At 48.6% G+C, this 17,594-nt stretch overlaps 1 protein-coding gene across 3 annotated transcripts in view; it reads right to left on the reverse strand.

The window, feature by feature from the left end:
- Positions 1–5,735: 5,735 nt before the first annotated feature.
- The window catches only part of EXOC6B (exocyst complex component 6B), a 445,000-nt gene continuing 433,141 nt past the window's right edge, over positions 5,736–17,594 (reverse strand). For all 3 annotated transcript variants that reach the window (XM_081156370.1, XM_081156369.1, XM_081156371.1), the window contains 2 exons: positions 12,951–13,063; positions 5,736–9,114 (listed from right to left, as the gene is read on the reverse strand). In XM_081156370.1, coding sequence (XP_081012496.1) covers positions 8,988–9,114; positions 12,951–13,063 — 240 coding nt within the window. In that variant the 3' untranslated portion in view covers positions 5,736–8,987. The remainder of the gene's footprint in view (positions 9,115–12,950; positions 13,064–17,594) is intronic.

Genomic DNA, 17,594 nt, shown 5'->3' on the forward strand with positions numbered 1-17,594 from the left:
TAAATATCCACATGATGGGAGATAAAGACAATAGCTTCACATCAGGTCAGGTTTTGCCATCAAATGAGTTTAGAAAGAACTTGCAGTTTTCAGAGCTTTGGGATGACTGAATTGCAGATAGGGGGTTGGGATCTCTACCACCCAACTGCTTCCTAAAGTAGCTGTATCAATTTATCTTCCTACCACCATTTCTCCATATCCTCATCAATATTCAGGAACATTCTGAAATAAAGCATGTTGTAGGTAGGAAGGACCTACTAGATATTGAAACAAATTACAAAGATAAGTAATTAAATATTATGGTAATAACTCAGAAATAGAATGATCATGGAACAGTAAAAAAAAAAAAAAAGTCCAGAAAAAGACGCAAGGATAAATGGGTATTTAATATATGATAAAGATAATGTTTAAAAACGAATCAGTGACATTGTGGGACAACCAGTTAGCCATGTGGAAAAATAAAAAAGCTTCCCGTTCTTCCCCTCAACGTAAATTTCAAGCTGAGAAATGATTAATATATTAAACATAAAATATCAGAAGAAAACATGGGCTGAGGTTTTTGTAATTTTGAAGGGGGAAATCTAAGTATGACAAAACCTAAATATCATGGAGGAAAAGTCTGATAAACTGACATTTCAAAATCAAAACCGCCATGTGGTCAGTATTGTGGCCTGTCCCCCCGGGATTCTTCCCACCATCTCCCCACTGCGTAGCTGCCATGTAGTTAGTTTGGGGGTGAGGACCAGCTCTTCTTTACTCCAAATTGCAGGGGTGAGAACTGACTGTTTTAACCTACCGGGGAACCCTGTTGCCCTTGCCACTCTTTGGTTCAAGTCACCTGATAGGAAGGAAGGACATGTAATCCAACTTAGGGCTCTAAATATTGGAGGCTTAGGGGACAGAGCACACCCTCCAGGGGCCCTGCACAGTGTGGTGCGGAGAGTGAGCCCTGGACAAGCTGGAGCGCTGAGCCCCGGGAGGAGGTGAGAGTGAGGGTGGCCTCGGTGCTGGGGGAGGAAGGGCAGAGCGAGGGAAAGAAACAGGGCCTGGCCCCTCTTTAGTCATGAGTCACACAACCTTGTACTGCCTTTACTTTCAGTAAAAAAAAATCACCCTTTCTGAGTTGGTATTTGTGTTACCTGTACAAAAAAAGTTCTAAATGATATGGACCGCCCGGCCGGGCGGGGCTCCGCAACTGAGCGGCTGCCTAGGATCCAGGCGATCGGGTTCGATTCCCGGTCAGGGCACATGCCCGGGTTGCGGGCTCCATCCTCAGTTGGGGGCGTGCAGGGGGCAGCCGATCGATGACTCTCTCATCATTGACGTTTCTATATCTCTCTCTCCCTCTCCTTTTCTCTCTCTGAAATCAATAAAGATATATTTTTTTAAAAATAATAATAAATAAATGATATGGACCATGAACAAAGTTAAAGACAAACTGGGAAAATATCTGCAATGGCAAAGACAAATAATTAAAACCCTTAATAAACAAAGAGCTACAAATAAATACGAAAAAGAAAACTTTTTTTTTTTTTAAAAAAAGAAGAATATATGGGTAGCCACTTCCTATAAGAAGAAATACAAATGACGAACAAACAATACAAATGGATGCTTAAGCTCATTTTTAAAAATGTAAATAAAACAAAGGGACACCATTTTTTACTTATAAGGTTGAAAAGAATGAAAAATATTGATATTACTTAGGGCTGAGGATATACAGAGTAACAAGCTCTTTCATGTACTATTAGAGAGTGTAAGTTAATGATTTTCAAAAGAGTAATATACACTATTTCTATTAACACTTATATTTATAGCCTTTAACCAATCAATTCCACTCCTGAAATTTTGTTATAAAAATCCCCAAACAAGAAGGCAAAGATGCATATAAATGTCTTGCAATATTGCTTATAATCGTGCAATGTTGAAAATGTCTCAAATATTCACCAGTTCAGAGTTAGTTAAATAAATTCAAGCTACATCGATGCAATGAAAAGAAGTACTCATGGGCTTCATAAGGGGTGAAGAATCTTATACGTTGCCATGAAAAATGCTTAAGATCAAATGAGAAAAAACTTGTAATATAAATGTTGTGTGTGAAAAAAGTATCTACATATTAAAATGATCTGAAAGAGCATCCTCATACTCTTAGCAGTGACTATATGTGGGAAATGGGAGCGATTCTGCCAGAAACCCACACTCACGTCCACGCACACACACGCGCACACAACCACACTCGCCCCCACCACCCGGACCACATCCTGCCCCTGGGAGTTCAGCTGCTGCTTTGGTTTCTCGTCGGCTCGGTCTGTCAGTCACCTTTTCCCTACTCCGCGCCTATCAAGACTGGGGTGGCACATGTGTGCAGAGGATTTAAAAACCATAATAAAACAGACTTAAAGTTGGTTTGCTTTATATTATCACCATACGCTTTCTAAACATGTCAGTGACAAAATACTGCCCCCAGCCGGGAGGGCTGCTCTTAGAGCCCCTTCCCTTGGTGGCGACTGTCCCTTCTACATTGTGATTCATTTGCTCATAAGTCCCATGTGCCATTTGCCGGGCAAGGGGCAGCAGGGGTTCAGACGGGCGTCTGATGTCGGTCCTGCCTCCGAAGAGCTCATTACGGAGCAGAAGTAGCCAACAAGTGCGCACATACCAGAAACCAGCAGCCTCTCTGGGGCTCAGCTGACGGCACGACCTTCCCCCCGAAGCTGGCTGGTCACCTGCCGCCCCGGCTGGGCCCTATCCTCACCCCTCCTACCTCGATACCCTCATGCTGCCCTGCACCTGAGGCCCTACTGTGTTTCCTCACCCCGGGGGTGGGCGGGAGGCTCTTTGACCCTTTGATCTATCTCCAGTGCCCATCTTTGCCTCCCTCTGTCTCCAGTGTCCAGATCACCCCTTTACCCTCCACTTGGCTCCTGAGAGTGTTACCTGAAAACCCCTTTCCTGGAATCTTCCCTAAAACCTTGGAAACGGTTGCTCAGAGTGGCTGTCTGAAGCCTTTAGCTGGCAGTCAGAGGCCCCTCGCTGGGCCCACGGAAGTGGTGTTTCCCCAGAGGGCTTCTCTGGAATAAGGGGTTCACTGGGGAGGGCAGGGCCCTACTCCATCAGCTTTAAAAATAAGCACTTCATGGAATAGAAAGAAAAGCCATCCACCCAGCTGAACCTGAGCCTTGTAACAGAGAGGGGAGTGTGTGAGCAGAACAAGAGGGAGATCCAATTAATTACCCTTAGAAGCAAAGGTAAAAGTTGAAGATTACGAGACCTATTTACAGGAGGAAATAGACCCATCATTGAGCCTAGAGAATGGAAGGATTGTTTAGGGCAGAAAAGCGTCTCAATGTTCGGATTCCATTCCTTTTCTGGAGCTTTGGAGAGAGGAAGGTCATAGCTTGGGTTTGGAAGGTACACTTAGCAGTGGGTTCAAACTGAGAGGGGGCTGTTGTCTTGGGTCCAGTTCTGGGCCCACATCCTGCCCCCACCCTGGGGAACAGAGCTTCAGTCCTCTCCGGGAGTTGATGGGGGCTGGCCAATGAAGGGCGCCCCTGTGAGAGAGGCCCCTCTGTTACCATCACAACGGCTGATGTCACAGACCCCACAGAGCAGCTGGGGCCCCAAACGCAGGGTAACCCTAACCCCACCGGCGATTGAAACAGATAGAGGGGCAGCTCTCCCACACAATGCCCGGGCCCCCACTTCCCTCCTCCTCCTTCCACTTCCTCAAGAGTCTTTGTCTTCTGGTCCCTTGGGCCCGGAGCCTCTCATTCCCGGCAAACACTGCCCATTAAATTTAAAACTGAGGCCTTTGGGGAAAGGGTCTGGCACTTTCTTTCCCTCCCTCCTCTTATCTGACACTGGTGAGCAGATAAGAAGCCCGGCTGTGAGAAAAGGGGCACGCTGGTGACTGCCTCACATCCGTCCCTGCGTTGGCTTGGTCCCCCTCAGAGCACCAGCAAGGCCAAGGGCCCCTCTCCGGATGAGGCCTCCGGACAGACGCCGCACCAGGCAGTGTCTGGAAGCTTTGGGAAATGTTCTGGGGCGAGTCCGTTTCGGTTTGGCTTTGGCAACCCAAGGCCCTGGGCTGGATGCGCCCTCTCGCAGTCTCCCAACCAGCGGGCAACGTCTGTATCCTCAGACGTGCAGGGCCCTGGTGCCCCCTCAGTACCCTAGCCTGGTGTGGGGAAAGCTGGGAAGGATGGCTGCACTGGTCTTTTGGTATGAGCCGGGCTTCATGTGGGGGCTCCTGGAAGAGGTGGGGGCTCTGAAGAGGTGGTGGCAGAGGTCCAGGTTTTGGAAATTCTGCCGTCACTGCAGGAGGCAGGGAGAGGAGGTAACTGCTCGAAGCCCTGGCATTCCGTCACTGGAGATCTACATTTCCAAAGAGACGTGGTTATTACTCGGTATTTTAGTCTTGAATCTTTCTTAGACATTGATGAAAGCCATGCACCTTCTGTGCAGAAAAATTGGTGAATAGAAGCCTGTGCACACATGTGCACACATACGCACACACATTCTAAGGGTCATGGACTTGAAGGGCTCATTCTAAGGGCTCATGACTCAGAACTCTTGAATTCTAAAAGGAGGTATAAGTTTTAACATCAACATGAGAACAGAGGTTCCAGGTGGCACTGAGGAGCTGAGCCCACTGGAAGGACTGCCTGGCTGTAGTCTGAGCTCACCTGCTGGGCTTGTACCTGTTTCATGCATAGGACCTCGAGAGGCCTCCCTCCTATTAACCCTGCGCTGGGCCTGGGGAGGGAAAGCCGGGAGGCAGAGCAGCTCTGGGTGTTTCTGGCCAATGCTCAGCCATAAGGTATGTTACGGAATTGGAGAGGAGCGACGGAAAGGCCTTAAATATATGCGCTATGTCTAGGTACTGGCTAAGTGAACATCCATCCAGAGCCCGTTCACACTTCACGACCCTGCTGTAAGTTAGGGACTACTGTTCTTTCACTGACAGGATTATGGGATTTAGGGAGGTGACGAAGGTCATGCAGCCAGTGAGTGGCACAGCAGGGATGGGAGCCCAGGTCTCTCAGGCATCAATATTCAGATTTCTTTCCAATTCCGGTGGCTTCCACACCAGCCCAGGGAATGAGCAGGCTGGGTGCTGCTACACCATTTCTGGCCTTCCCGTGGCTTCAGATGTGCCCACCAGGCTCCTCACTGTCTTCCCAGCACACACACGACACACGCCAACTTTTCACTCCAATGTAGTCGGAACCTAAAATACTCCCGCAGCTTAACAAAGTTGGAATTTAATTACTTCAAGGCCCAGCTCACTAACATCCTGCTTTCTTTGCCCTGTCTTCCCTGAGCAGACCGGTTTCTCCAGCAGGCCATGAAGCTGTCCCTCTCCCCTCCCGAGTCTAGAACAGGCTCTCCCCCTCCCCCAAACTGGCTTCGTTCGGGAACATTCTACATCGCTCTGTTTTGACTTGAGAATCTTCCCATGGCAGGGCCGGTACTCAAAACACACTGGCCCCACGTTGCCTCGCCTGGTGCTCCACATACATCAGGCATTCCAAGGGCTGTTCCTCCTGATGATGATGCCAGTGTGAGCGGTGTAGACAGGAACACCTAACCCAGTGGTTCGGGATGTTTCCAGGAGCTCCTTGCCTATCTCCTCCCCAGCAGGCTTGGCCTGCTCTAGTCCCCGGGCCAATGTCTGTCACCCATGGGCGCACTGCGCAAAGAGGGCGGAGAAGTAAAAGCAGGAGACAACACATGGCTTCTGAAACAGGAACAAGGCTTTCTTGTTTAATAGCAGTTAAAGAGGCAAATGTATAGGAGGAAATAAACATGCTCTTTCCACACAGGTTTTCCAGTACCCATGAGGCCCCTCTGCATCAGCAGCTTTACTAGTGAGTTTTTAAAAAATTCCCTTTAGAGTTAAAAATGGACTCTCCTAAATTTCCTCAGTAAATGTGCAACTATTTGTACAAAATAAAAAGGCCACTTCCAACACATGAGTGAAAAGGAATTGTGAACTCAGGCAAAAAAAATAAAAACAAAAAAGGAAGGAGGCGACTAGAGCAGCCAGGAGCAGGGTCCAGCGAGGAGGGAGGCTAAGATGGGGGTCCTGCGGCCGGCCCCAGGGCCTGCACTCGAGGGCCTTGTGAGGAAGGTCATAGCCAATGCCAGCCTCGGGGATAAAGGGCCCTGGGTCTGGGACCTGCTGAACAAGCGCGTGGCAAGTGTGTAGGGAAGCGAGGCTGGCCGTGAGGCCCGGGAGACTGTCAGGCCCGGCAGGCGACGGAAACAGGGGAACACTCTCTGGAAGCTTTATGTTCCCTTTGCCAACAGGGACTCTGCTGGGCCCAATTTCCATGTACTGTTTTCCCCACTGACCAACAGCTTCATTTACAATCTACTCAAAGAGACTTTCCTAAGAATGTTAAAACTGTACAAGCTCCCTCTGCTACTACTGAAACCCACCAGGGTCCCAAACCACACTGTCCTTTCAGGAACATGAACCTGGCTTCCCCAAGAACTTGGCCAAGGGTTCATGACAACTAGGAGGCTGGTAGGCTTCCAGCTGCCCATGTTCTCGCCTCTTATTGAGGCCTCCAGGCACCTCTACATCTCTGGGCATGTGAGGCCAGAGCTTAGGGATCTGAGGGGCATATGCTTCGCACAGGCCCTCTTAAGGGCTGGCCAGCGAGGGGCCTCTGGACAAAACTAAAAAATCCTACTTTACCAATGCAAACCACCTGGACAGTGCTGGTCCCTGATTTTACCTTCCCCTGCCCACCCGGAGTGTCCACAGACAACTCAGTAGCAGCCTGTCGGTTTCGCAGAAGACTGAGGCAGACTGAGAGACTGAGAGGGAAGATGAGAGCTACACGGGGTCCACCCTTATGAGCCTTGAGCTCGAACAGGCTCTTTTCTTGGAGGGACGTCTGCGAGCCAGGGGCAGGGCAACCCTGATCCCCCTCCCCCATTATTCGCTTTTCCTCTCTAGCACAGTTTTCCACGGTGCAGGTCTGAGGCCAGATCAGCAATGCTGACAAAAAGACAAAAATTGTGACACCCTCAATGTTCACTCCATTCCCACCTCAAAGTCTCAGTGCTCAAAGCTGACGGGATCTTGCTGCAAACAGGGGGCTAGGGAAGGAGGCTGGTTTGAGCCCATTTTAAGCAATAGGACTTCAGATTAGTGTAATCATTCCTCGATTTTCCAATAAAATCCAGGCCTTGGGAGATGGAATCCTGGGTTTCATCCCTATGGGGCCCTGCTTTCCCTTGACTTCTGAAGTTCTGGGTCAGTCCTCACCCTAAGACCCTGCTGGCCGCGGAGCCCCAGGTGAGCCTCCCGAGGCATCTGCCGGGGCGCGTGCAGCCCGGTCACTCTGGTTTGGAGGCTGCACGTCTGTGCAGATTCTCTTCCCTGTGGGTTCCGGTTGTGATGAGTTAAGGAGGGGCCAGAGGTGGGGCATGAAAAATCAGCACTGCCCTCCCCAGAGGCAACTCAGCGGCCGACAAAGGAGGTGAAGAATTCTGTTTGATGAGTGTCTCCTCCCACTAACCCAAGCTGGAAATACCTGTGTGTCTCAATTGTAATTGTTTGGTGATGCACAATTATACTCTTGCCAGGAGCCATCATAGCATCTTCCGGAAGTGTCTTAAAGAGCAGGCTCCTCTGAGTGACCTCATAGCACAGCCCCTGCATTAAGTCTCAGGAGCATCTGGCACAGTGGACAGTCTCCAAGCGAGCTGGTCCAGGATCCCTGTGCAGACTCCAGGGTTTGGAGGATAGGATGAAAGACAATTTTGCTCAGACAAGGCCAAAAGATGGCTATGGGGATCTCAGAAGGGGACAGGAGCTGTGGTCCTGAGCAGGAGCTCCGTATGCAGGATATGACTCAGTGAGGGGCAGCTGGGCACAGGCAACAGACCATAGCCATGGTTGGCCCAGGCTACTTCATGGTGACAATGGCTCCATCACTGGAGGCATCCAGTCCAGCTGTGGCTGCCCCCACAGTGCAGAGCTGGGGACATTTCCTTTAAAGATGGTGGCCAGAAAGCTGATTTTAAACCACAAAGGAACAATTGCACGGAATCTTCAGGTTTTACCTAAGGGTAAAGTAAGGGCTGTTTTCAGGCTCCCGGAATCTGACCTGTCCCAATGACACTGACGGAGGGGGCAAGTCCGAGACTCTGTGAGGACCCATGGAAGTAACTGTTGACCGATGCCCAGAGCCAAGGGCCTTGACCCTGAAAGGAGGAAATGAGAGAAACGGAGAAGGGGCAGGGGCTCCGATCCCATCCACACTGGCCTCCTAGTGTGGAGGCACCTACAGTTAGCCATGGGGTCCACTGCATGCTCAGCTCTGTCCTGCCACAGGAAAACTAGCAGCAAAGGCATCGAGTCAGATCTAGGCTAAAGAACCTGCCATCGTGAAGACTGGAGTGAGGTTGTCATCTTGCCACATGCCATGCTTGTCACCAGCTCGTGAGAGTCAGCGGACTGAGGAGATGCCCCTCCAGAACTGTGTGTGGCCTTCAGCACACTAAACAGTGATGTCTGCCAGGCCCTTGCCTTGCATTGAGAAAAATCGGCCTCACCCAGGCAGTGAGTGGGGTACCCGGGAGTGAACAAGATGCACTGTATCATTCTTTCGCCTGCTCACCTCACCTCCCGGTGCCAAGTACTCATTTTGTCTGTGTAGTGCCTGAGCCCCAGACCGAAGCTCCAGAGCCACGGTGAAAGGCAGTTCCTCACACGGGGACTGGTGACAGCAGCATCTCTAGGATGACGCAGAGAGTGTAGTAATAGCTCCTGAGTCCCCGCCCAGCAATATCTCCTACGCTTGCTTACTCGGCCTCTATTACTGTAGGGAAGGGTTATATGGATACTGTACACAGGTTATTAAAAAAATACATTTTCTCTCTTTGAGGAAGAATGCACAAACGCAGGGCCAGCCGGGCGGGCCCGGACTGCGGGGCTGCAGCGAGCAGCCGCTGGGGGCTCAGGGCAGCCCTCACGAGTGGTGGCTGCTGATGAGTCCGCGGAGCTGCTTGGCCACGGTGTCAATCAATTTCTGTTTGTCTCGCTCATTTTTACGAAACTGTGCGAACATGTTGTTCTTGCGGCTAGTGTCCTTCATCCTAAACAGAGAAGGAAAGAAAGAGAGCAAGTGTTTGAGGAGACAATGGTGGAAGGGAACTGGCGAGGGGTAGGGGGGCATAGTGCTCTTTAACTGCCGCCCAGCGTTGAGAGTCCAGAACATTCCCACTGTCAGGCTAACACTTGTCTGTTACTCAGGAAACTGTCCTGCTGGCACCCACAGTCCTCCCCAATTCACTCACCTTTGGAAACAGGCAAGAGCCAGCTGTGCAGGGGCTAACCCCCTATGGCCCGTCCTCACCCGACCTGCCTCATTCCCTCTACCTCCAGGAACACACCTGTTACAGGCAGGCGCCTGGGAATTGCTACAGCACCAATGGTAAAAGGCTCTACCAGCATATCTAGGATCCGCTTATCACCTCAGAAGCCCACTCACTCCTGCGGGGCCCTTAGAGCTGGTATTTGAAAGTTAAAGCAGAAAAATGCTCTCAACTAGCAATTCCAGGAGGACATGAAATAGCAAAGCCACTGTGCAACTCTAAACCTCACTATGGCTGGTTGCTCTCTTCCATCTCTAACAAGATTGAGGGCTGGATGGATCTCTCTTCTTTTGTCTCAGGGTAAGGACCCAGAGGCGGGGAGGTGCTGAGGAAAGCAGATGAACCCCACTCTCTCACTTGATAAGCCAGGGCCTTTGGCAAGAGAAGCCCCAAGTTCTCAATGGCTATCTACACCCTCAGGCTTTGACCTCTGGAGAACTTTCTATTATTAGGCCACACTAAAGGCCCAAGCACAGTCCTAGCATATTCCTAGAGCACAGACCATGGGCAGCTTGGCCAATGGTCCTGTCAGATGGAGACACATAGTTAGGAAGCATGGATAAAGAAAGTCAAGGCCAGGCTGAGGTTGTCACAGAATCCCCCAAGTCTGACTAAGCTGTCGCAACAAAATCCAGAAATCTGCTATATTCCTTGCAGAGGGCCCATGCAGGACCCCTGACATCAGCATCATCTGCGCTCTGACCTCACGGCTCCCTGGGCTGCAAGGAGACAGGCTAGAAGAGGGGAGGTAGGGAACCTGGAACTGGGGAGTAAACTACTCCCAGGCCAATGGCCCTGTGCAGAAGGGCAAATTAGGGGCCAGAGATCCCACAGGGCTTTGACTTCCTTGTCATGGTAGGAGCTTCTGATGAGCACACAGCTGTGCGGCTCTGGCTGACAATGAGACTCCTCTCTCTGATCTAAGCTTGAGGGCCTCCAGGCTGGAATTACGCATCCAGCACACCAAGGGCACTGCAAATACGGCACAACCACTTGCATGAGGAGCCTGTGCTTGGAGGGAGGAAGGAGAGGTAACAGGTTTGGAGGTTTAGGTTGAAGAGAAAGCACAAGAGTCTTCAAAGCCATGATGACCACTGTTCTTGGTCATTTCCACATTAATGTCACAATTATGTCTGTAGAACTGGCCTGGTTTTAGATTCTTTATCCCAGAGAAGGAGTCCTTTTCATTGCTTAATTATCCTATAAATCTAAACAAAAAACAACACAAAGAAAGAAGGAAGAAAAACACGTCCTGCATTTATAGAACATCCTATGTGATCATTAGTTTGGTGACTCCTCGAATCCCCCGAGATGAGCTTCCCATAGGAAGCTCCTCCCATAAAGCAGGAGAGAGAAAAGAGGGTAGTCTCTTTTCAGGGGTTAGGATTTCTTGGCCATGAAGGCCTGGAGCTGGGATTACATGACAGGAAAACTCAGGTGTCCTGAGGGCTGACGGCAGCATGCTGGTTTATGCCCCCTCCCCTCCCATTCTGCAAGACCAGATGCTGATCTCTTTTGCTATGGCCACCTCTCAGTCACATAGGAGCATCTTCTCTTCCCTGAATGTCCTCACCAGGTCTCTGGGTCTCTCCATGTCTCACCCCTTTAAGAAGTGTCAGAATGAAAAGGGGAGTCAAGCTCTGGGGGTATAGCTGCGGTGCAGAAAGCAGGAACAGGTCAGGAAAGGGGGCTGATTCCTATGAGGCTGGGAAACAGATTTTAAGGTGACCTTGGGCACAACTATGTTTGCAAGGAAGCTATTACACTCTGTGGATGGCTGGGGCTGAGCACATGGCTTCGTTATTGGCTAGGCCTCCAGAATGCTTCAGAGGCTGACTGTTTCTTCCTATTGCTGGTCCACAGGAAGTGGAGGAGCCAATGCTTCTGGGTAACTGGCTGGAAGGGAATCCCAGAGCATAGGTGGACACATAATGAATATGACATCTCAGCACCAACTCAAAGGCCAAAATGGTCCCTGTTTTAGCTGGGCACTGAGAATTCTGGGATTAGGTCTTGCCTCTAACAGAGTCTTCCGTGGGAGACTTGGTTCCAGATCTTAAAGCATGGGCCTGGCCAGCAGGAGGAGGGGAGACTGCTGGGGGATTTCCTTTTGTCGGGGCTGAATTTTAGGCCCCACACTTGCAAGGGTATTGAGCATATCAGGAAGCTGAACGGGGACAACCCTTTACTTGGCACTGATGGGGAAAAATTCCTGCCACCACTCCCAGCCCCAAAGGAATTGGTAAGCCGAGGGTCACTCTAAGGACCAAGGGTAGAGGAGGCAGCCAGCCAGTTGGCATCAGGCTGGTTTAGTAGATTAGTATGTCAGGGTGGGGACAACTCACAGGGTAGGGATTTAGTGTAATCATTAGTGTCAATGAGGAAACCAGAGGACTTGCCTCAAAGTGATGGAAAAGGCCCCAGTGAATAATATACTTACTCTCTAGATATCCTAGGGAGGAAGGTCATTGAAAGAGAGAACCATGGGAAACAAGGTTAAAATGGAAACATCAGTCTGTCTTGGTCTGGACGAAGTTGCACTCTGGGCTCTTAGTTTCTGCACCCTGCCGTTGCCCACCCTCCATCTCCTCCCCTTTGATATCCCAGTCACACTGCACAGTAGGAAGGATGCACCTTCGCCTCTCCTGCTTACGGCTCCATTCTCTCCCCCTAGACTCTGGTCTCTGCCTTCCTAGGATTTGAGACCTGCTTCACTGCCCATATATGTAGACTTGCCACATTGCCTAGATGCAGGATACTATTCTAAGAGGCTTCTAAGAAGCTGGGGGTTAACTAGTTTGAAGACAAGAACAAGCTTCCCTTCTACGTGGGTCTTGGTTTCTGGCCTGCCAGCTCTCAACGAGGTTAGCCAATGTCAGAGCCAGGCTGTAACGCATAGCAGATCCAGCATCTGGGTGGCGTGAGGGTTAGCCGTGAGATGTTCTGCAGCTGGCTAACCCCATCTCTACCAGCAACCTTTGCCAACTAGTGACTACCTCAGGCAAGAATCAGATACCTTTTCCAATGTAGCTTCCTTGGGACAGTCAGCACAATAAAGCTCAATTGTAGGGGGGGTGGGGGGGGGTAAGTTCTGGAGAAGGTTTCAGTAAGTCTAGGAGCTTCTTTTCTAGGAACTGGAGAGACCACTGCTCTGTGGGGCTGTTCTATCCATCGTCACACTCCAGATGGTTGGGGCCTGCTTTACTCTGCTTACCAGGCTGGCCTGAGCCCCAAACTAAGGTATCTTCCTTTCTTCTCTTGTCATCTCTAGTTAAAGATATGTTGCCCCCTTAAGCTCCAAGGCAATGTCAAAGTCCAGCTGACTCATACCTGGCGTAGCTGGTGGGTTTCATGAATTAAGAGGCTACAAGGAGACTGACCTGGCAAATCTAATGATGGAGACTACTGATAGCACCTATGGCAAGTTCAAGAACAGGGCCTCTCTGCTGTCTTGTTCCTGGCCAAGATAAAATTATCCTCTATACCCACCCATCTCCCGCAGTCCTCAACCCCCATTTCCCCACTTCTGCACACAGACCACTGGACTGGGTACTCACTTCTCAAGCAGGGTCAGAGCTGTCACTGGGTTTACACGGAGGTACTTGCAGTTGGGCTGACCATAGTCGGCAAGGTAGGTTGACCAATCCCATTGGATGAAGAGATCCAAAAGCTGTAAAATACCCAAGTCCCCACCCCAGGGATTAATCAGACAGATAAAATCCTCAGCATCCTTCACTACCAGCTAAGAGCAGATTTGAAAAATAAAAATGTAATAAGAGAGAAAATGGTTACAAACTATAATGTGACTGAGAAAATCAATGAGTAATCATTAGAACTAAGTCACCTCTGCCATTAGCCCTGTAAGGTGCTGAGACTACATGCCAGCAGCCAGCTCTCAGAGGCAGGTCTGCCCAGAAACTAACCCTGCACTGAATCAAAACTCAAGAGGATAACAACAACCACTCATGTATTCACTTAATAAATACATATCGAAGGCCTTCCACGAGCCAAGCACCATTCTCAGAGCCCAGACTGCAGCAATGAGCAAACAAAGCTGGGTGCAATCCAGTGCCACATATGTAGTCATACAAGCTGAGAGGTGAAAAGGTCTCGGTTCAAGTACTGCTTCATGATTTGCTGCACTGGCTTTGCCCAAGTCACTCAGTGGACAGAGACACATACACATGCCTATAAATAGGTAGGACACAGAGACCACACAGAAACACTGCACAAATGGGTCGTGTGGCACTGACATGAGGCAACGTGTATTACACCTGCGTGGGCACTGGCTGAGCAGATGGAACCAGGGCCCTGGCAGCTCAGGACTGAAAAGCAGTCCACAGTTGAGAATGCAGACACTGGAAGTGGGGTTATGAGTGTTAGAGAGGAGTGCCAAGAGCTAGGTGTGTATCGATAAGAAGATGTTTGCATCCTAAGGAGCGAATAATAAGAGCTTTCTGAGGGTAAATTGAGTTCTGAGCCTGGGGGAGATTTTGACTTAGAGAAACTAAATGAATTTTGTCAAAGGCTTTCCTTAATAGCCAGTTAAGTTTTAACTTCAGGGATCACTCTAACAAATATTTAAAAATTTTATCTGAGTAAAGCTAATAATAATAAATTGGTGCATTTCAAAGGTAGGGGTGATGCTGTTAGCTCCCCTCTATAAGCTCCTAGAAGGGGCACAGTCCCAGACTCACGCGATTGCAAAGAAGAAGGGACCTCTAAGCAGTCTCTAGCAATGAGATACGTAGCAGTGTTTTTGGACTCAAGACATTCCCCTACTCTCCCTTTCTAAGAGATAAAGAGATAAATGGCTCTTTCTATATGCAGAGAGGCCTAGACTCAATCCAATGCCAGAGTCTGAGCTCCAGGCTCAACCCCCCCTCCCCCCAGCTTCACTGTGCAGCTGGGCAAACAGGCAGCGTGGGCCTTGTCCCGCTTGGCCAAGCCTCTTCCATCCATTCTCTTAGAATAGCTGCTACGGACTTCCTCAGGCAGGATGGGAACTGGCTGAAGTCCCAAGCCTAAACTGAGAAAAGCCCCTACACCCTCAGCCAGGGACGGTGGGCTGGGCTGGGCCAGCGCGGTCCCACAGGGCCCTCTCAGGGCCTCTGGAGCCACGCCTATTTTAGTTGGCAAGTAATAGGGCTTCTGCCACTTCCTTTTGCTCCCCCAGTCCTCACAGGCCTCTTCTTTACTGAGAAATTTCCCTGACTTCCTGATCTAGCCCTGGGATTTCTCGCCTATAGTGTCCAAAGACCACTCAAGATAGCTCCTCTGATTGCTCCTGGGGAGCACAGGTGACACCAGGAGTGCCCCCCCTTTTCTAGCTCTTCCAGTGCTGTGCTTTACAAATAGGATTATGCTTCCCCCCAAATTCCAGGGAGAAACTATGAAAAAGGATAGCATTTCTTTCTTTTTAAATTTTATTTTATTATTTTTTTCCACCACCATTGATCCCTCCTATACCTTCTTCTACCTCCATCCCCCCTCCCCGCCCAGTCACCACACTGTTGTGTGTGTCCATGAGTTCTCTTGCTCCTAGCATTTTCTTAATTAAAATATTTTACCAGAAAGTTTTGGAAAACCTTGGGGAGCCTTTTCCTGTTTGCATCCTAAGGAGCCAATAAAAGAAAAGTAAATGAATAACAAATAAGTTTAATTAGAAAAATCTGAAAGCCTGATTTCTTAAAATTATTTTAGGTATAGCTTTTCAGGTATGGACACATACGTTTATTTAATAAAACTACCTTCTCTATTGATGAAGTCTTAATTTTTGTGATGCAATTAGTGGTGCCAGTATTTTCTGATTTATTGCAAAGAACACCATGTTTTCCTGGCTGATGAAACTTGGATAAATCACCAATGGGGTGTGGAGGTCAGTTCAAGACTTAGCTCTAAGGTTTTCTATTTCTATCTTCTGCCCAAGTCTCCTAATGCCCTGGGATGACAAGCTACCTAATTTATCCCACTCTAAGTTGGAAGCTACACACACTATTAAGCTCAACCAGAGGCTGTGTTCTTTCCACAATCCTTACCGGTGGCCTTTACCTAGGTCTACTGGCCTCCTCTGGGACAGAGGGACATAGACTGGAGTCAGGGGTGGGGCCTTAAATAAGTTAGCTGCCTGTGGCAGTTCTACTGGATTCCCAAGAACAGTGTCCGAGTAAGAGGCTAAGGAAACCAGTAGGCCTGTTCACCAGCACAGCGCTCTAGTAAGGTGGTCGCTGATGAGTCTCTCCACTGCAAAGTTACTATTTTTACCTTTGTAATTAATATATTTCTCATGAAAGATACTTTGAAACTATGCAACTAGCCCGTTTCTCCTCAAACTTCGGTGGTTCTTGCCTGCAACAATATTTACTGTGGTGTTTGACCACTTCTCTCATTTCTCTGTAGTTATTAACTGGAATTTTTTGGTAAGAAAAAGTGCTGTCCCTTCCCCTCCATTTATTTATATCAGTATGATCTCATGGATGTTTATTTTCTGTCACGGGTTATAATCTCATACAATCATTATTTATCTTGCTCAGACTGTTCCAGCTCAGGCTATTAGGGACTCCTGCAGATGGGCTTGCCTGTGTATTTTTGACCTGCCCCGTCCCTCTTTGAATGCTTCCTTACTTTCGGGCACTATAGATGTTCCAAGCTCATCTTGTCTTCCCTGTCCCTGCTCTGGAATCTGTCACTTCTCCAAGGAGCTCAGGTTCCTTTAATTGGAGAATGGTTTTTAGAAACCAAGAACTGGGAACTTAGCATGCTCATTTCTACTGGGTATTATTGCTTTTAGGCCCTCTCAGTGGACAGAGATAAGAAACACGTGTGTTTGCTGACTTGCACATACAAACACATCTATGTTTTTACATGTAAGTCAATAAATATGCACAAGTTAATAATATGCACATGCTGTCTCTATTTGCACGTGCATATTAAAATCACGAGTTCATACGTGATGCCTCTGATTTCAGTCTAACACCATGAGGTTCATTCTAGCCTTCCATCTTCCCATCTTCCCTAATTTATCACTCTTTTCCCCTCTGACAGCAAAAAGCTTGGCTCTCATTATAATACAGTGGTACCTCGATTTTCAAATGTAATCCGCTCTGGAAGACTGTTCAAGTTCTGAAATGTTTGAAAACTGAGGGATCCACGGCCAACAGCCAGGCCTCAGGATCTTGCACTCAGCAGAAGCCGTGTGGCATGTCTGAAAACCAAAGCATTTACTTCAAGGTTTACGGTGTTTGTAAACCAAAATATTCGTCAACGGAGACATTTGAAAACCGAGGTTCCACTGTATATTTCACTTACAGTTGACCCTTGAACAACATGGGTTTGAATTGCTTGGGTCCACTTACACACAGATTTTTTTTCCCCATAAAAACCTGTACTGTTTTCAGTCCACAGTCAGGAGTCGGTAAATGTGGAAGGCTGACTGTATGCGCTGCTTACTGCATTTCATACAGGGGCCTTGAGCATCGGTGGATTTTGGTATCCACTGGGCATCCTGTGGGTACCATGGAACAACAAAGTTTTGGGAGAATCAAAGGTTATACATGGATTTTCAACTGTATGGGGGGGTCGGCGCCCCTAACCCCAGCATTGTTCAAGGGTCAATTGTATTTGTTCAGTCCTAGCACATAGCAGTTTCAGAATTGCTAATCCATACCCCTGTAAGAAACAAATTTACTAACTAGAGTACAGGATATGTGTGGTCTTTTTATCTTTGGCTCTCCAGTCAAAAAACATTGGTTTTTAAATTACTTGGGTCAGTTCTTTTCTTCCTCACCTCCTTCAGTGTGGGATATTTTTCTTTCATAATTCAGTTAGCTTTATTTTTCGTTGCTTGTGCTCCATTTTGGACCCCCCCTCCCCCATTCTAGTTCACTTTAATGATTTACTTACTTTGGGGAATAAGTCAGAGATGTATAAAAAATATACTCAGAAGTATTACTCCCTCCTCATTCCAACTAACCTGTTCCATTTTCCCCAGTCCTTTCTGCAGCTCTCCTATTTCACCTCTCACAGGTAACCGATTAGTCTCTGCTTTAGCCTTTTGTTTCTTTTGCACACATGAGAAGACACACGTGCATTTCCCTGTGCCCTCTTCTTTCTCCCCTGAAGGGGAGCACACTCTGGTTACTCTTGCACTTAGCATTTTTCACTTAACGGTGTATCTCAGACCTCACTCCCCAGATGCTAAT

The sequence above is a fragment of the Miniopterus schreibersii genome (assembly GCF_964146895.1).
Source record: "Miniopterus schreibersii genome assembly, chromosome: 13".
Classification (NCBI taxonomy): Eukaryota; Metazoa; Chordata; class Mammalia; order Chiroptera; family Miniopteridae; genus Miniopterus; species Miniopterus schreibersii.